This window comes from Cucurbita moschata, unplaced genomic scaffold, assembly GCF_002738365.1.
Source record: "Cucurbita moschata cultivar Rifu unplaced genomic scaffold, Cmos_1.0 Cmo_Scf00026, whole genome shotgun sequence".
Classification (NCBI taxonomy): Eukaryota; Viridiplantae; Streptophyta; class Magnoliopsida; order Cucurbitales; family Cucurbitaceae; genus Cucurbita; species Cucurbita moschata.
In genome coordinates this window covers 3,465,479-3,484,747 of record NW_019268542.1, presented here as the reverse complement: position 1 = coordinate 3,484,747, position 19,269 = coordinate 3,465,479, and the positions used below count along the sequence as shown (strand labels likewise).

At 41.6% G+C, this 19,269-nt stretch overlaps 3 protein-coding genes across 7 annotated transcripts in view; 2 read left to right on the top strand and 1 right to left on the bottom strand.

Annotated features, from left to right (window-relative positions):
• Nucleotides 1-3,754: 3,754 nt before the first annotated feature.
• Nucleotides 3,755-6,198, bottom strand: LOC111462026 (putative pentatricopeptide repeat-containing protein At3g23330). Of its 2 annotated transcripts, none has more exons than XM_023105679.1 (2): nucleotides 6,032-6,198; nucleotides 3,755-5,476 (listed from the first exon to the last, which is right to left on the bottom strand). In XM_023105679.1, the coding sequence occupies exon 2, from the start codon at nucleotides 5,452-5,454 to the stop codon at nucleotides 3,910-3,912; it is 1,545 nt and encodes a 514-aa protein (XP_022961447.1). In that variant the 5' UTR covers nucleotides 5,455-5,476; nucleotides 6,032-6,198; the 3' UTR covers nucleotides 3,755-3,909. The 2 variants fall into 2 exon arrangements, with proteins under 2 accessions (XP_022961447.1, XP_022961446.1); XM_023105678.1 differs by lacking the exon at nucleotides 6,032-6,198 and having other exon boundaries at nucleotides 3,771-3,786; nucleotides 3,892-6,023.
• Nucleotides 6,199-7,571: 1,373 nt separating this feature from the next.
• LOC111462030 (muscle M-line assembly protein unc-89-like) overlaps nucleotides 7,572-19,269 on the top strand; it is a 35,142-nt gene continuing 23,444 nt past the window's right edge. The window contains exons 1-4 of one of the 3 annotated variants that reach the window (XR_002713687.1): nucleotides 7,572-7,908; nucleotides 8,184-8,714; nucleotides 9,608-9,618; nucleotides 16,613-16,809. Coding sequence is in view for 2 of the 3 variants with exons in the window: in XM_023105683.1 (XP_022961451.1) it covers nucleotides 7,873-7,908; nucleotides 8,184-9,155 (1,008 nt within the window). In the remaining variant the exon portion in view is untranslated. Of the gene's footprint in view, nucleotides 7,909-8,183; nucleotides 9,351-9,607; nucleotides 9,619-16,612; nucleotides 16,810-19,269 lie in introns of those variants that run through there. The other 2 variants (XM_023105685.1, XM_023105683.1) reach the window with 2 other exon arrangements.
• On the top strand, nucleotides 11,566-16,606 carry LOC111462031. Of its 2 annotated transcripts, none has more exons than XR_002713688.1 (3): nucleotides 11,566-11,756; nucleotides 11,835-12,530; nucleotides 14,943-15,160. XR_002713688.1 is itself a non-coding variant. In XM_023105686.1 (3 exons), exon 3 carries the CDS (start codon nucleotides 15,465-15,467, stop codon nucleotides 16,455-16,457), a length of 993 nt encoding a protein of 330 aa, XP_022961454.1. In that variant the 5' UTR covers nucleotides 11,566-11,756; nucleotides 11,835-12,530; nucleotides 15,462-15,464; the 3' UTR covers nucleotides 16,458-16,606. The 2 variants fall into 2 exon arrangements, 1 of the variants encoding a protein (XP_022961454.1); XM_023105686.1 differs by lacking the exon at nucleotides 14,943-15,160 and adding an exon at nucleotides 15,462-16,606.

The window sequence follows — 19,269 nt, the reverse complement described above, 5'->3', positions numbered from 1 at the left end:
GTTCATCTAGATCAAGTGTGTACATTGTTGTACGATCCTAACCACTCAAAAGGTAAAGTGTGTAGTCTAAGTCCTGTATGAATTAAAACAATCACCAAGTGTGTGGTTTGGAAGATTCACGAAGGTAATGAAAGACTGTGAGTATATGTAGAGTTAAGGAGATTACTCTATTTATCAAGCACTCAAAATCAAGAAGAGTTACAATACTTCTAGTGTATGTAGATGACATCATAGGTACGGGAGATAATAAAGAAGAAAGGATTGAACTTAGAAGGAAATTAATGAGAGAATTTGAGATCAAATAACCTGGAAGGCTAAAGTACTTTCTCAACGATGAAGAAGCATACTCAACTTAGGACATTTTCCTATCACAATAGAAATAAGTAACAAATTTATGAATCCCAAAAGAACTTACAATCAACATTCGACATGACATAGCATACTCCGTAAGTGTAATTAGTCAATTTATGCATTACCGGCGAGAGCCTCATCTTCAGACAACATATAGAGTATTACATTACTTGCAAGAGACTTCAGGAAAAGGAGCCTTATTTAAACAAAAACAATCCCCTTGCATCCCCTTCTATTGGAAGCTTACACGGACTTTGATGACTTGTAGATTAAGGGACAAACTCAATGTTTCATGAGTTAGTATACAGTATTGAAGGTGGAAGGTATAATACCTAATCAAATGTTGAAAGTTAGCTCCCCATTGTGTTTAAATTGCCTTGCAGTGAATTTCTGATGGGAATACATTTGAATATCCACAGTCTTAAAGATCACGTATTTGTTTAGATTGCTGTCAGTTAGTATCTAATTAAATCTCCGTTAGGAATTAGATTTACTTTTGATTTGATTAGACTAGATTTATTTACTGGTTTGTGACCAGATTTTCTGCAGATTTTTAGGTAGATTTTTAAAATATCTTTTTGTATTCTCTGTGTATATATATAGAGCATTCTTGCTCTTCATAATTCAATCATCTCATCAATCATTCAATCAATCTCTCTTTCACTAACAATTGGTATTAGAGCTATCTTCTTAAGGGATCTGTGAGATCAAAATGGGAGAATCAAGTTTTTCAGCTGTTGCACCACCAGTCTTCGATGGAGACAATTATCAAATGTGGGCAGTTCGTATGAAGACTTATTTGGAAGCCTTGAATCTTTGGGAAGTAATAGAAGAGGATTACGAGGTCCCTCCACTTCCAGCAAATCCTACTGTAGCACAAATCAAATTACAGAAGGAAAAGAAAACAAGGAAATCAAAGGCGTAAGCTTGCCTATTTGCCGCTGTATCTCAAATGATCTTCATGCGAATAATGTCCCTCAAAACAGCAAAGAAAATCTGGGATTATCTCAAGGTTGAATATGAAGGAGATGAGAGGATTCGTGGAATGAAAGCCCTGAATTTGATTAGGGATTTCGAGTTACAGAAGATGAAGGAGTCAGAGTCGGTGAAAGAGTACTCTGACAGACTTCTCAGTATCGCCAACAAGGTGAGATTACTTGGTTTTGTATTAAATGATTCCAGGATCGTTGAAAAGCTACTAGTCACTGTTCCAGAGAAGTTTGAAGCCACCATTACTACTCTGGAGAACACCAAAGACTTGTCAAAGATTTCTCTTACAGAGCTCTTGAATGTTTTACAAGCACAAGAGCAAAGGAGGTCTATGAGGCAAGAAGGGGTGATTGAAGGTCTCTTACTTGTTAAGCATCAAGACAGCCACAAGTATAAAAACAACAAAAATTTCAAAAATCAATTGATGTATGGAGATTCATCTGCCAATTATCAGAAGACAAAAGGAGAAGGGTTCAAAAAATCCTATCCACCTTGCCGCCATTGTGAGAAAAAAGGTCATCCACCATACAAGTGTTGGAGAAGACCTGACGCCTTCTGCTCTAAATGCAATCAACTTGGACATGAAGCTGTGATCTGCAAAGCCAAATATCAGGTGAAAGAAGTAGATGCACAAGTAGTTGATCAAGAAGAAGAAGAAGATCAATTGTGTATGGTCACTTCTTCCTCAAGCAAAGAATCAAACGAGAGGTGGTTGATTGATAGTGTGTGCACAAATCACATGACATATGACAAGGAGTTTTTTGAGGAATTAAGAGACACTGAAGTCAAGAGAGTGAGGATTGGCAATGGTGAACACTTGGAAGTCAAGGGAAAAAGCACAGTAGCTATAACAAGCTATGAAGGTACAAAATTTATTCCAGATGTTTTATTGTACCTAAAATTTATCAAAATCTGTTAAGCGTTGGTCAATTACTTGATAAAGGCTATAAAGTGTTGTTTGAGAATAAGCAGTGCTTGATCAAAAATGCTAGTGGCAAAGACTTGTTCAATGTCAAAATGGAAGGAAAAAGCTTTGCTCTAAATCCGACGGCCTTTATATCCAGAGCTAGTGCCATTAGGACTTGGCACAAAAGACTTGGGCACTTTCATCATCGAGGTTTGCTTCAGATGCAGTCAAAGAAGCAGGTAGAAGAACTCACTGACATTGATGATGACATGCCTCCTTACCGTGCTTGTAATTTTGGGAAGCAACATAGGCAACCCTTTCCTAAACAGGCATGGAGAGGCTCGAAAAAGCTGCAACTGGTTCATACTGATCTTTGTGGTCCTCAACGAACACCATCATTAAATGGTAATCTTTATTACATTACTTTTATTAATGATCTAACAAGAATGTGTTGAATATTCTTGCTGAAGCAAAAGTCAGAAGTTGCGAGTGTATTTTGGAAATTCAAAGCCAGAGTTGAGAATGAAGGTGCATGCTTGATTTAGACGGTAAGATCAGATAATGGCAAAGAGTACACTTCAGAAACTTTTAACAGGTTTTGCGAAGAGGCTGGAATTGAACATCAATTGACAACACCATACACTCCTCAACAGAATGGTGTTAGTGAAAGGAGGAATAGATTCATAATGGAGATGACGAGATGCATGCTTCATGAGAAGGATCTTCCAAAACGTTTTTTGGGAAAAGCAGCAAGCACTGTTGTGTGCTTGCAAAATCGAATTTCAAGAAAAGCTGTGAAGGATCTGACACCATTTGAAGTTTGGTATGGTTACAAACATTCTTTAAAGTTCGTTAGAGTATTGGGGTGTCTTTGCTTCACTTACATTCTACAGGTCAAGTGTGACAAGCTTGACAAAAAGGCAAAAGCTGGCATTTTTGTTGGGTATAGCATTATATCAAAATCTTACAGAGTTTTTCAACCACACATTAGTTGTGTTATTGTGAGCCGAGATGTTCATTTGGTTGGAAATGAGCAATGGAATTGGGAAGAACTGACGAAGGTGAATCAGATTTCTAATACACCAAACAATTTAAAGATGAACGGCACCTGTCCGAGGAGGAGCTTTCAGTGATCGAGAAAAACAAAATCTGGGAGTTGGTTGATCGACCTCTAAACAAAAAGATAATTGGAGCAGGATGGATGTTCAAAAATAAAAAGCTTAGTTCACAGCTTCTAAACAAGGAGGAGTGTTAAAGATCACGTATTTGTTTAGATAGCTGTTAGTTAGTATTTAATTAAATCAATGTTAGGAGTTAGATTTACTTTTGATTTGATTAGATTTATTTACTGGTTTGTTATCAGATTTTCCGAAGATTTTTAGGTAGATTTTCTAAATATATTTTTGTATTCTCCGTATATATATAGAACATTCTTGCTCTTCATAATTCAATCATCTCATCAATCATTCAATCAATCCCACTCCCAGTGGAAGTTTTCCACTGACAAACAGGGTCCAATTTGTATCCCCGGGTTCACACTGCAAGCATAATGATATCAGATAAATCACAGTTGCCTCAATTGAAAAGTAACAATGATGAATAGAAGAACAAATCAAGATGAACAAAAACTTGATCCATATTACCAACTCTAACTAAATCAATCACCAGTAATCTCCACAAGAACAAATGCCATTGGTGAAATGATGAAATCTGCTTATGTCTCTTACTATAATCTCTCGCCCAAAAACTTCTGATGCAAACTTCATTACGGTATGACAGTCTCCACAAGTTCTTAAGTTCTTTTTTATCCTAATTGGAGCCCCGGCGGGAAGGCTGAGCAGCCCAAGTGCAAGAGCTAGTTTCTCGCTATGGTACCACAAACTCTGCTCCTTGTATGCTTCTGCCATGTTTATTGCAAATTCAGTTTCAGCCACATACCCTTTCTTCTTTACCAACTCCTTCACCTTCTCCAACATCTCGTAAATCTCCTGCGTTTTCTCATGCGACTTATCATGCACTGTGAACACATATGTTGAATTCTTTATGTCAATCCAGCTGCATCCTGGTTCCTTCCTAACTCCAATGGCTTCCATCTTTCTTCTAACCTCGTCGGCCTCGCGTAACATCCCATTACGTGTCAAGATGTTACAAAGCAGCACATAATTTCCAGGATTATCTGGTTCCAATTCAAAAAGTTCCTGAGCCACTTCCTTACCCATTTCAAGGTTGCTATGATTCCTGCAAGCACTAAGCAGAGCCCCCCATACAGAGGCGTCTGGTTTGGTAGGCATCAGTTCTATAAACCTCTTAGCTCTATCCAACTGCCCAGCACGACCAAGCAAGTCGACTATACACGCATAATGCTCATAGCCAGGGTAAATACCATGCACTTTAGTCATTGAATTAAAGTAGAAGAACCCTTCTTCAACCCGACCGGTGTGGCTGCAAGCAGAGAGAACAGAAACGAAAGTAATATAGTCAGGTTTAATCCCCTCTCTCAACATTTGCTCGAATAACTCAACAACCTGGTTAGCATGACCGTGTTGTTGACAAGCTGCAATTATGGCTGTCCAACAAACCACATTACGGTCCACAGTCTCTTCAAATATCTGAAAAGCATCTACCAAGCTGCCGCACTTTGCATACATCGTAACCAAAGAGCTTGCAACACACAAATTCTTCACGAATCCAGATTTTATGATCTGATTATGGATGAGTGCTCCCTGATATAATGCTGCAAGATTTGCACAAGAATGAAGAACAGAGGAGTATGACGCTTCATCAGGTATTAAACCTTCCCTCCTCATCATCCAAAAATTATTGCAGGCATCTTCATAATTGTTATTATAAACGCATGCCATGATCATAATGTTCCAAGTAACAACATCTCTAGCTCCAATGTTTGAAAACAACTTCACAACATCGTCAAACAAGCCACACTTACTATACATGTCAATCAGCGAGTTATTTACATAAACCAAATTCCTGACACCAAGCTTGAGAGCAACTCCATGAACTTGTTTCCCAAACTCCCAGTTACCAACATTGGCACAAGCACTCAAAGCACTAGAAAAGCTTACCTCATCAACAGCAGTTAGACTCTCGAGTAGAAGCGTCTTAAAGAAGAGAATGGCCCGATCATATAGCTTGTTCTGCAAGAATCCCACAATCATAGAGTTCCAAGACACTAGGTTTCTCAGGGGCATTTCCTCGAACACCTTCTCGGCCCTGCACATATCACAACACTTGGCATACATGTCAAGTAACGCACTGGCAACAAAGACGTCAGCATGGAACCCGTGTTTCCAAATCAAAGAATGCATCTGATCCCCATGAACAGAAGCCATAGTGTCAGTGCAAGCAGATAAGACAGCAGAGAAGGTGTAGTGATTGGGATAAACCCCAGAACACCTCATATGGTTAAAGAAAGTAAGGGCGTGAAAGGGTCTTTTAGAACGGGAAAATTGGGTGATAAGAGAAGTCCAAGAGACAACGTTCTTAGAGTCATGTGGGGCTGAGGAGAAGAGCAACAAGGTGTGATCGAGAGAAGCAGATTTGGCGTACAAGTTGAGGAGGTTGTTGAAGAGGAAAGGGAGGGAAAGGAAGGCAGTGGTGATGAGATGGGCATGAATTTGAGTGGCATGTTTCAGGGTCCGCCCTGAATTGATAAGGCTGTTCAGTGAGGTTGGAAGGGGAAGTAGTTTACAACTCATAACTCGTACTCCTGCATTAATCACTACGAGTTTCAAGCAAAGATTGTTGATTGGAAGGGGAACTCACTTCGATTCTTCGACCACTTGGGTCGACAAGATTCACGAAACCCACTGCTGTTCTCGGCATAGAATCTACAGATTAGGACTACTGCTCTCCATTTTTTACTGTCATAACACACACAAATGTGAAGTTTGGGTTGAATCAAACCCATATTTATATCCAACCTACTCCAAGCTCATCAGGGTTCATCAGGGTGTATATGGTCCGGGTTAAGTCGGATTCGGAGATTTTTTTTTTACCCAACCCAAAAGTTCGGGTTGGTTGGATTGTTAACCCAATCCGACCCAAAAATTTTCACAACCCAACCCAATTCAACTTTCTATTTTATTTTCGGGTTGGGTTGGGTTCGGGTTGGGTCCTCCGATTGTTAATTTTTTTTTAAGGTTTTTTAAATTTTTTTATTTATTCACAAGATATAATCTTAGATAAAAAAAATTTTAAAGGTTCACAAATAAATTTAAATCCATTTATATTTATTAAAAAAAAATAAATTCATGGACAACAAATAAAAAAATGTAACATCTCAACCTTATTTAACAAAAATTAGAATGAAATATTGAAATGATTTATGTAAATATAAAATGAAACTAAAAATAATAAAACAAAATGTAATTTATGTAAATATAAAATGAAACTAAAAATAATAAAGTAATAAAAAAAAAACATATTATAAACGATGTATTTAAAAATAGTATAAAATGAATAAATATTTGTTAATTTATTTACTTATGTTTAAAAACAAAATGAAGTGATTTATGTAAATATAAAATGAAACTAAAAATAATAAAACAAAATGTAATTTATGTAAATATAAAATGAAACTAAAAATAATAAAGTAATAAAAAAAAAACATATTATAAACGATGTATTTAAAAATAGTATAAAATGAATAAATATTTGTTAATTTATTTACTTATGTTTAAAAACAAAATGAAGTGATTTATGTAAATATAAAATGAAACTAAAAATAATAAAACAAAATGAAATATTGAAGTAATTTATGTAAATATAAAATGAAACTAATAAAGTAACAAAAAAAACTATTTAAAAATAGCATAAAATGAATAAATAAATATTTGTTGATTTATTTACCATATGTTTAAAAATAAAATGAAATATCAAATTAATTGAAGTGATTTATGTAAATATAAAATGAATATTTTTAAAAATCCAAATCACGACTTCGACAGATCTTAACATTTTCAAGGTTATTTATAAGTTAATTGGGTTTCGGGTCTAACCCGGGTTTTTTATCCTATGAACCGAAAACCGAACCGGGATACTCCGAGTCTAGAAAAAACAACCCAACTCAATCCAAAAGACTAATCCAACCCAACCCCTATAATTCGTGCCGGGTTGGTCTGGGTCATGAGCCTGGCCCAACAGCCCAACAGCACAAATGGGCCAAACCCACTGGATTTTATATCCAGGCCATAGTTGGTCTTTCGATTCAGCTCCATAAAGCCTACCATGATCTTTAGTTCGAGTTGGAAGCGACATACAAGCACTAAAAGGAACTAAAACAATACAGAAGCTGTAGACCCAGTTGCTTCTCTCTCCACCCTGTTTGATTCTGTTTTTGTTTATGATAAATAAAAGAGAACTAAAAGGAATGGTATATCATCATCCTCATCCTCATCAATAACTCCAGGCAAGATCATGTGACAAAAGTGTGTCAGTGACAGACTGGTTTTGGCTGCTTCTTCTCTTTACTCTTCTACTGACTTGGTCGAGCTTTTCTGACTTCTTCCCGACCGCCTCATTCCTTTCCTTCATTTCTTCATCTTCTTTCAATCTCCATCCTTAACCACTCCGACAACCGCCGCTTTGTTCTTCAATCCACGATCATTATGGCTACCCAAACCCAAGCTTCTACATCCGATGAGGTATGTTTTTCCTTAATCATTAATGGATGTGAAGATCGTTTGTTCATGTTCTTAGATTCTTGATCAACACCCACTTCTTAGTTTCTTCTATTTTTAACTTTAAACACCCTTCTCTGTGATATGTTTCATACTTTGCATGTAATACAGACTGCATCAATTACTTCATTTGGGTAAGAGATCATTACCAACATCTTGATAGATTAGAACAGAGCTATGGTTGATTCAATCTGTCAATTCCTTCACCAATATCTTATGGATTCATTGTACTGTTGTAGCAAACCAAGAAGTTTAGTGAAGCAGTAAAAGTAACGGAACAAATAGAAGAGACAGGAAAAGGTGAAAACTTGGCCACATCCGAAGCAAGGGCAGTGGATGAGCCTCCTGTTTCTGAGAGACCATCGAACGAACCCATTGTAGGAGAAGCAACAGAGCTGCCAGTCATTGCGTTCCTGGAAAAGGGTACAAAGGAGGAGTTTGATGCAGCTGACAATAAAGGAGAAGTCATACAAAAAGAGAGTCTGGAGGTTCTACAAAATGTAGAAGAACAAGCATCAGAGATTGTGGGCCTTGTTCCAAAAGCACAAGAGGAATCATCAGTAACGGCAGAGTGTGGCAAGGCTCCAGCAGATACAGAGGAGGAAGACAAAGAGGCAGACAAGGAAGCACAAAACAAAGAAGCTGAAGCGATTGAGGTTGTTCCAATGGAAGAAATGATTGGAACAGCTGAAGCTCCAACACCAAAGGAGCAGGCAGTTGACAAAGAATTGGAAGAAGTGATAGCAAAAGAAATTAGCATACCCACAGAAGTGATAGAGCCAAGTACAGAGTTTGTAAGTGCAGAGAAAGAGGCAAGTTGTGTTGTAGCAGAATCTGCTGAAACTCCACTCAAAGTCATAGCAGAAGACACTACTGAATCCATTACAGCTTCCAAGAACAAAGAGCAGCAAAATGAAGAACATCCTGTGGTAGCAGGCAAGTCATTAGTTGACCTGATAGCAGAAACCAAGATAGAAGAACCCCAAGTAGCAGGGCTTGAAGGTGCCAATGTATCTGAGGTGGAAGTAAAAGATGAACAAGTTGCGAGCACAAAGGGAGAAGTGCCATCAAACCCCACTCAGAAGCACTCGCACAATCTCTTATCCAAACTAAAACACTCATTGGTGAAGGCAAGGAAAGCCATCATTGGGAAGTCACCCACCTCAAAAACTCTTTCCTCCCAACCAAGGGATGATATTAAAGTCAAGTGATGGTCTGCACTTAATAGCCAGATTCAGAGTTAAGTACTTATCAGAATATATGTTGTGAGGATTGGTTTTTTTGCATAGTTTCTTATAGTTGCAATGTAAAATTTGATATTATACCGTCATGTGTACATCGACTTCAAATTTGTGGATTTTGTGTGTGAAGTGATAAGGTATTACTTAGCGTGTTGTCTGTGGCTACATGTTGGATGTTTCAGTCATGTTTGTTCTCGGTTGGTACGAGGCCTTTTAGGGAAGCCCAAAGCAAAGTTATGAAAGCTTATGCTCAAAGTGGACAATATCATATCATTGTGGAGGGTCGTGTTTGTCTAACATGGTATCAGAGTCATGCCCTAAACTTAGTCATGCCAATAGATTGGTAAATCCTCAAATATTGAACAAATGACTCCAAAAGAAAAGGAGTCAAACCTCCTCGAGGGTAGTAAAAAATGACTAAGGCTCCAAAGGAGTCAAGCCTCGATTAAGGGGAGGCGCACTTTGTTCGAGGAGAGGTGTTGGATGATGAAAGTCCCACATCGGCTAATTTAGGGAATAATCATGAGTTTATAATCAAGGAACACTCTCACTCTCTCCGTTGGTATGAGGTATTTTGGAGAAGCCCAAAGCAAAGCCATGAGAGCTTATGCTCAAAGCGGACAATATCATATCATTGCAGAGGGTCGTGTTCATCTAACAGCAATCACTCCCTAACCATAAACTTGTTTGGATGAGGACGAGGGGCTACATAGGTTAGACATTGTTGACTTGATTGAGGGTCATAACCCCTTCATGCTACTTATGTTATGGGGCCTACTAAGAGGATATCAACGGAACTCTTTTAGAGAATTTGATAACAGTATCCATAACGGTATGATGAGAAGTATAGGTTGGAATACGGACGTTAAGGTCGCACCTCAAGAACCTACTAGCATTAGGTCCATGTGAATCATGATAATGATCGACAAGGTTCACAATGATCGACAAGGAACTCTTAAAAGGACTGCCTTTCTAGCCCTTAATCTCAAATTAACTAGTTTAATTATATTTTATTTTTTTATTTTATAACGAACCTATTTTTAATTAAAATTTTAGTGTGGTAATTTCGAATTTCAAATTGGTAACTCAAAATTTCACTCCTCATATTTAAATTCATTATCTTCTTCGTAATCAACCCACAATTTTTTTACATTTTTTGTATCCTCTATTTTTCTGAAGTCTTCCTTACCGATCTCTCCAAGCTTCCAATTTTTATTTTTCTTCATATTCTCGAGAGAGGATTCTATTGTATTGTGAGTATTCAAATTATAAATCTACAATAGTTGTGGTATATTCTTCAAAAATCCAAAATTTGTAACAGTTCAATCCTAAGCCATGGAAATGATTGAATTTATTCTAATACTCTAAAAAAAGCGGTGTAACATTTTTGCTCTGATCCGTGGAAAGAGTAAGAAAAGTTTTTATTCAAATTCACAAGAGGTGTTTGAGAGTAGAGTAGATCGAGTTTGACCGAACTACTATAATCCTAAGTTCAATTGAGGAGAATCTTCTTGGAATATGGAGCTTATTTATAGCTTATTCAACTGTTATGCATAGTGCAACTATATTTGGTATGATATATTACACAGTAAAGCTATATTTGGTAAAACATATAAATTGTCATAAATAATAAATAGTTATATATATATCTATAGTAAAAAGTTATATCTTTAAAGCTATATATATATGGTAGATAATAATATGTGGTAGATATTTATATTTATATTTATATTTATATATATAGTAAGCTACAACTATATATATAATATACCCATCCTGCAGAGAGATTTGAAAATGTAGTTTGTGTATTTTGTTTATGTGCATATCTATAGTCATCAATATAAACCTTTTAGCTAGAGTTCTCCTTGCATTTTCTTTATTTTGTTTTTTGTGTTCATCTCGATCGAGTGTGTGCGATTCTAACAAATCTAAGTATACCTAGTATATAGCCTGGCCTACAATTTAGAAACGAACTCTTAAGTTTGAATAAGACACCGTATGAACTTATGACATAAAACTTAAAGAACTATAAGAAAGCTACTTCCAGAGTATTTTTATAATCATTCATACTACTTTCAATCTTTTTAAGATGAAAGTTAGATGGAATGTTCGAGGCAAGAGCATGCACAAGTTACAGGGCTATACAAGTCGACTAGATTGATGTCTTGTGTTTTTTATGCTCTTTATGAACTCCATCTTTATGTATTTTGAAAGTTGTGTTGGTTGTGTTAGTCAGATTCTGTAATACCCGAAGAAAGAGAAATAGAGATAGAAAAAAAAAAGGAAAAGTCGAGAGAGGGGCAAATAGGTAAGTTTGCCCCTCCAATCACTAAACGGGTCCAAAGGAAACCCTATCAAGAGTCCTGCAAAAGAAAAATAGTGAGAGAAAGGGGCTAGAGAGAACCTAGAGAGAGAAGAGGAAGAATGAACGGCCGGAAGACTCATCGGAAACTACCATCGGAGTTTACTCCGGTTAAGATCATGATGCAAGGAGCCCTTCTTGGAAGGGAAAAGAGAATCTGGGTGGTCGGAATCCCATTTTCCATCAAGAAATCAGAAAAAACCCGCGAGGTAAGATCTTGAATGTTTTCTTAGATCTACAGTTTTTCTTTGTGAATCAAGATCTGAAATCTTGATATATTCATTTAGGAACAACTCTCTACATGATCTTTGAAGAAGTTTGGCTGAAACCTCGATCCGAAGGCTGAAACCCGAGAATCGTCCGAGAACGATGAGCGAACTTCCGACGTTCTTAACTCGTCCAGTAGTCAAGCAAAAATTACAAAAAAATATACTAGGACATAGCCCGTAACACGATCTAGAACTTTGTCGAAGAAACCATATCGATCCGATCTACGGATCAAAAGATATGAAAATCGGAAAAGGAAACTGTGTTACGGATTTCAAAGAACAGAGAAAAAAAAAAAAAGAGGTCGGGCGGAGGGCGGCGACAAGCTCGGACACGCATCAACCGTCGGCTAGAGCAACGCAGCTCCAGCGAGGCGATGACACGTGTCACCCGGAAAGCCGAGCCGAACCAAAAACGCGAGCCGAGCCGAGCCGAACCGAACCGACCGACCCACGACTGCGCAGAAGCTGCCGCGCGTGCGACCTGCGATTGGCGCATTCCCGCGCGCGTGGCCCTCACACTCCCAGCGCACTACTAGCGCGTGAGCGCGCGCGAAACGGCCGTTTTGGCCCGGTTGCCCTCTGTTTGCCCGATTTTTGTCCCGATTCCAGTTCTAATATTGTTTTTATGTGAATAGGAACCTAATTTAAGGAAATCAGTATTTTTGGACACCTCACGGGCAAAGAAACGCTAGCGAAAGGGCACGCGTCAACCAGGTAAGTCACCACCCGGTATTTAGGAAGAAATACTTGTAGGTTTCGCTTGGATTGTATGTATGCATGTTAGTAATTTTGCCTTAAATTAGCTCTCCATGAATGAGATTAGTCAGATGGATTGTTATGATACGTTGGGTGAATTATCTGAGTGTTGCTTGTATGCTTTAAGCTTCTGTTGTACGTATGCATGTGTTTAATTTATGTTGGAATTGCGTATTTCGTGTTCTGGGTGCTCGATGGATGAATTCGCCCCATTGAGCGCGAACTTTGTGTTCTGAGTGCTAGATGGAGGTCATCGCTCCGTTGAGCCAGCGTGCCTAGTTTGCATGAATTATATATTATGATATTTGTAACAAAAAAAAAAAAGGGGCTAAGTCAACTGAGGGGCAAAAATGTCATTTTGCCCCTCCAACCCAAATAGGGGTCCAAGGAAAATCCAGCCAGATTGCCTGCAAAAGAAAGAAGAGGTTAGAGAGAGGTTAGAGAGAGGTCGGCCGGGAAGATTAACGGACCACCGCCGGAATCCATCTCCAGACGAGACTCGTACCAGGATTGAGGGGCTATCAAGGCCTACGCACCATCAAAGCCTAAGAACATTTCGCGGGGTAAGGTTTCTGAACGATATTGCTCAGATCTGAGTTTTCCCCTACGTGAATCGACCCTAAAATGTTGAAATCTTCACCTAGGAACAACTCACGCACGGTCTGTGAAGAAGTTTGGCCGAGACCTCAACCCAAAGGCGGAGATCCGAGGGTCATCCGAGAACGGTGAGCGAAATTCCGGCGTTCTTAAATCCTCCGATAGTCAAGAAAAAAATTATAAAAAGAATACTAGGACGTAGCCTGTAACACGATCTAGAACGTTGCCGAAGGAATCATATTGATCCGATCTACGGATCGAAAGATATGAAAATCGGAAAACAAAAACCGACTGGGTTTCGGTTTCCAAAGGACAGAGAAGAAAAAAAAAACGCCCGGCGAGCGACGGAGGGCGGCGACAGGCGCCGGACACGCGTCGACCACCGGCTGGAGCAACGCAGCTCCAGCGAGGCGTCGACACATGTCGCCTGCAAGCCGGGCCGAATCGCAACGCGAGCCGAGCCGACCGGACCGAGCCGAGCCGACTGGACCGGGCCGGGCCGGGCGACCCGCGACTAATTGGGTGCGCGTGGCAGGCGCGCGTGCAGCCTGCGGCTGGCACCTTCCCGCGCGCGTGGCCACGCACTTCCAGCGTGCTGCTGGGCGCGTGAGCGCGCGTGGAACGGCCAGTTTGGCCCGGTTGTTTTCTGTTTTCTCGATTTTTGCCCCGGCTTCAGTTCTAATACTGTTTTTACGTGGATAGGGACTTAATTTAGAGAAATCAGTAGAGTTGGACACCTCACGGGCAAAGAAACGCTAGCGAAAGGGCACGCGTCAACCAGGTAAGTCACCACCCGGTATTTAGGAAGAAATACTTGTAGGAATCGCTCAGATTGCATGCATGCTAGTAACTCTGCTTCAGATTAGCTCTTCATGTAAGTTACTAGTCAGTTTATCTGTTGTGTTTGAATTGTGTAAATTACATGAGTGTCGCTTGTATGCCTTAGGCTTCCGCCGTATGTATGCATGCGTTATTTGATGTGTGGAATTGAGTAGGCCGGGTTCGGGTGTTTGATGGACGAATTCGCCCCATTGAGCGCGAACTTCGTGCTCTGGGTGCTTGATGGAGGTCATCGCCCCGTTGAGCCGGTATGCCTAGCTTGCATGAATCACATACTATGATGTTAGAAGAAGATTACATGCACCCTCTGTTAATTGCTAGGGCCCATTTCTTTGATAAGATTAGGGAATCTTGGATAGGAGCGATATGTCGCTCTAGACAGACTTAATTTTCCCCTAGAAACTTAGCGGTTTACCACGGTAAGAAAGTACCTAAGGGGGTTCATAGATTGCTAGCGTGAGAACGGTATCTATAGCTTCGTGGGAGGACCAAGGGTCCCTGATCAGTCCTTACTGTTCTTAGCCATTTCGCATGGGAAATGTGTCCCCACGTCGTACAGCCCATTAGCTGCATGGGAACGGGTTGGGTCGCGCCCCCCATAGGAGGACTATATGGGCGTAGAGGTATTCAGCACACCCCTAGGCTAGGTACCATGTAGTTCTAGATAGCCATGTAGAGGTAGCGCCTCATAGAGAGATACCGACCATATTAGCTTAGCATAAGGAACCTCTAGGTGACTAATGAAAGGACGATGAACCGGTGAAACCCAAGGGGCAAGCCCCAAGAGACTAAGGTTAGAACCCGATGTCCTAGAACCGAATTAGGAAACCGTGGGAGTTCTGCTAAATTAAGATGCGAAAAGAGCCTACAAGTAGGTGGCTTACTGAGTATAATTTTTATACTCATCCTTGCTATGTTTTCTTTTTTTTTCAGGGGCGCGAGGCGTCGGTCAAGAGTGGGCGTGATCTGAAGGGAATTGTCACAGAGGAATGGGTTGTCCCGGGGCGTCAGTCCAGTCTTAGTCATCATTTTTGTATTCGCATTCTTTTTAAATTTATTTTCCAAACGGTCTTGTGTTCTGTGTTTATCGTTCGAAAAACTTTATTGAAATTTGATGATTTTCGCTACTTCATATTTAAATCTCTTGTGCATCTGTGTCGTGTCGTTAGTCACTGTCCGTAGTAAAATATTGGGCTGTGACAAATTTGGTATCAGAGCCGTCAGGTTATAGGTCCTGTAGACATTTAGGGTAGAGAGTCGTGTCCTCTGTGACTTCGCTCGTCAATCACATGCCGCTCACGACCAGACGTTCTCACGCGACGGAAACATAGAGACAAAGATTAAGTTAGTATTTATAGAGCATACCATGACTGACTAGGGCATTATATCGCACATTACCTAGGAGATGTGTTGTGGATGAATTGTGACCATAGTTCTTTGTTATCGTGGTAGATAATGGCACCAAAGAGACGCGAACCGTATGTAGGGCCAGGACCTAGAAGGGGAAGAAGAGAGGAAGTTCAGGACACCTCGGTTCCAATACCTGAAGAGGAACAACCTGAACCTCAGGAGGAGGTTGGGGATATGCCCCAAACTAGCGAGGGGACAGTACCACAGCCATCAAGATCAAAAAGACGCCGAATGAAGGCCAAGGCCCGAAGGCTGCTCGAGACACCCCCTACTACTCCCTTCTCCGAGGAGGCCCCATCAGATCCAACCCCGTGTACAGCAGTCCCACTAAACCAGCCATTAGCCATGCCCTCAGCGGAGATGTTTCAGACGTTCATGATGACGTCGATGGAAAATCAGGCTCTGACGAACCAGATGATTCAGACCATGATGTCTAATCAGTCAACAGGGCAAGGGGGCAAGGATTCAGGGACTATGACTGTGGAGTCCCGCTACTTGAGAGATTTCCAAAGGCATAAACCGCCTTCCTTTGACGGAGGCAAGATGGATCCTATTGCCGCTGAGAATTGGCTAGAGGCCATAGAAACGGCCTTCCATTTTATGAACTGCCCACCAAAGTATGAAGTCCATTGTGGGACATATATGCTGAAAGGAGAAGCGCACTTCTGGTGGAAAGGTGCTCAGAAAACCATAGTACCACAAGGAGAGTTTATTACATGGTGTCAGTTTAAAGACGCATACCTCCACAAATACTACCCAATCACTGCCAGAGTGAAAATGCAGGCCGCGTTCCTCGCATTGAAACAGGGAGACAGATCAGTGGGGGATTATGACTTGGAGTTCAATAGGCTGGCAAGGTTTTCTCCAGCCTATGTTAGTTCTGAGGAGTTGAAGGGCGAACGATTTATTGCTGGCCTGAGGGAAGAACTAAGGGGGAATGTGGCATCCCAGTCATCCTTTGTCTATACGAAAGCCCTTCAGGTGGCAACCCTGCTCGACTCGCCCCGTACCGACAAGCTTCAGTTGGGAATAGCATAATCATCCCACACTGCGGCCCAGGGAAAGGGGGCATACCCTAACCACCCCAGAACTGGCAGACCACCCCGTGGCCGCACTGATAGGCGAGGGAGAGCCCCGGTACGGAACATGACTTTGTGCCCTAATTGTCGGCGTCCTCACACGGGGGAATGCAGAGAAGGAACAGGCGCCTGCTACAGATGCGGTCAGGTAGGGCACTTTGCAGTGGATTGCCCTCAGAGAAACGATCAGCGTGTCAACCTGCCTGCAGTACAGCATCAGAGGGGCCAAGCCGGCCAACATCAGCAGGGGCGAGCTGTAGCCCATGCAACAACAGCCAGGCAAGCTGACCAGCCGGACGCGGTTGTCACAAGTACGCTACCCGTATTTGGTCATCTTGCATTAGTGTTGTTTGATTCGGGTTCGACGCATTCATTCGTATCTGAAGAGTTTGTAGAGCTAGCACAGCTAGAGAAAGAACTTTTAGAGATTACCCTATCAGTGTCTACCCCTGCTCATGAGCTGTTGCTAGCTACCCATAGGGTGAAGGGAGGTGGAGTAACGATAGCAGGGCGTGTCATCGAAGCTACACTGATAGTGTTAAGGATGCAAGACTTCGATGTCATCTTGGGTATGGATTGGCTAGGCGGGAATCGCGTTTTGATAGACTGCGAGACCCGAATAGTGACTCTCAGGCTCCCGTCAGGGGACATCTTTACCTACAAGGGAGCCACTTCCAAAGGTGTCCCGAGCGTCATAACCTCGCTAAGGGCTAAGAAGTTGATTCGTAGTGGCGCAATTGCATTCCTAGCCAGCGTGACCTTAGATAATAGTAACAAACAAAAAACCTCATCGGTACACATCGTCAGGGAGTTCGTAGATGTCTTTCCGGAGGATCTGCCGGGTTTGCCCCCAGCTAGGGAAGTCGATTTTGGGATCGATTTAGAACCAGGAACGGTGCCGATCTCCAAGGCACCTTACAGGATGGCACCTGCAGAACTCAGGGAATTGAAGGAACAGTTACAGGAGTTGTTGGATAAGGGTTTCATCCGACCCAGTGTATCACCCTGGGGAGCCCCTGTTCTGTTTGTCAAGAAGAAGGACGGGTCCATGCGGATGTGTATTGATTACAGGGAATTAAACAAGGTCACTATAAAGAATAAGTACCCTCTCCCGAGAATTGACGACCTGTTTGATCAGCTACAGGGAGCAACAGTTTTCTCCAAAATTGACCTAAGGTCGGGGTATCATCAGTTGAGGGTCAGGGAAGGGGATATACCCAAGACAGCCTTCAGAAGTCGTTATGGGCATTACGAGTTTCTCGTTATGTCTTTTGGCCTTACCAATGCACCAGCTGTTTTCATGGAACTAATGAACAGGGTGTTTAAGGAATTCTTAGACACCTTTGTCATAGTGTTCATCGACGACATTCTGGTATACTCTAAGTCAGAGGCAGATCATGAAATACACCTCAGAAAAGTCTTGACAATACTGAGAGCTCAGCAGTTGTATGCCAAGTTCTCTAAGTGTGAGTTTTGGTTGTCTAAAGTTGCGTTTCTGGGTCACGTGGTGTCAAGCAAGGGGATCACAGTGGACCCAGCTAAGATAGAAGCAGTGATGAGGTGGCCACAGCCGACCACAGTCACAGAGGTGAGGAGTTTTCTTGGGCTAGCTGGTTATTACAGAAGGTTTGTTCAGGATTTCTCCAAAATTTCCTCGGCGCTGACTCAGCTAACCAAGAAGGGCAAGCCCTTTGCTTGGACTCCAGTCTGCGAACAGAGTTTCCAGGAACTCAAGAAGAGGTTGGTAACTGCACCAGTCCTTACGGTTCCAGATGGGTCAGGTAATCTCGTGGTGTACAGTGATGCATCAGGGAAAGGCTTGGGGTGTGTGCTCATGCAGAAAGGTAAGGTGATAGCGTATGCTTCTCGACAATTGAAAGAATATGAACGAAACTACCCCACGCATGATCTCGAGTTAGCAGCGGTAGTATTCGCTCTAAAAACGTGGCGGCACTACCTGTATGGGGAAAAAGTACAAGTCTTCACTGATCATAAGAGCCTCAAGTACTTATTCACGCAGAAGGAGCTCAATATGAGACAGAGGCGATGGTTGGAGCTGGTAAAGGATTATGACATAGAGATTCTGTACCATCCAGGCAAAGCCAACGTGGTAGCTGATGCATTGAGCAGGAAGGCTGTGCATACTTCTGTGATGATCACCACACAGGAAAAACTACAAGATGAGATGAAGAGGGCTGGGATAGACGTGGTGATTAAAGGTGGTAATGTTCAGATAGCACAGTTAACTATACAGCCTACCCTACGAAAGAAAGTTATCGACGCTCAGAGGTCTGATGAACACCTCAGTAAAGTGTGGAGTCAGATGGAGACAGAGAGTCCAGTAGGGTATTCTATCTCCTCAGACGGGGGTCTGCTATGGCAAAACCGCCTGTGCGTTCCCCGAGACGAGGGAATCTTAAAAGATATTATGACCGAAGCCCACGATACATCTTATGTGTTCCACCCTGGAAGTACAAAGATGTATCAGGATCTGAAGAGATTTTACTGGTGGTCCGGAATGAAGAGGGACATAGCAGATTTCGTAAGCCGTTGCTTGACCTGCCAGCAGGTGAAGGCCCCGAGGCAGCGCCCAGCGGGATTGCTACAGCCCCTGAGCGTCCCTCAGTGGAAATGGGAAGCAGTCTGTATGGATTTCATTTCGGGTTTGCCAAAGACAAAGCAAGGTTTCAACGTCGTATGGGTAATTGTAGACAGACTGACTAAGACAGCCCACTTTATTCCAGGAAAGTCCACATATCGAGTAGACCGGT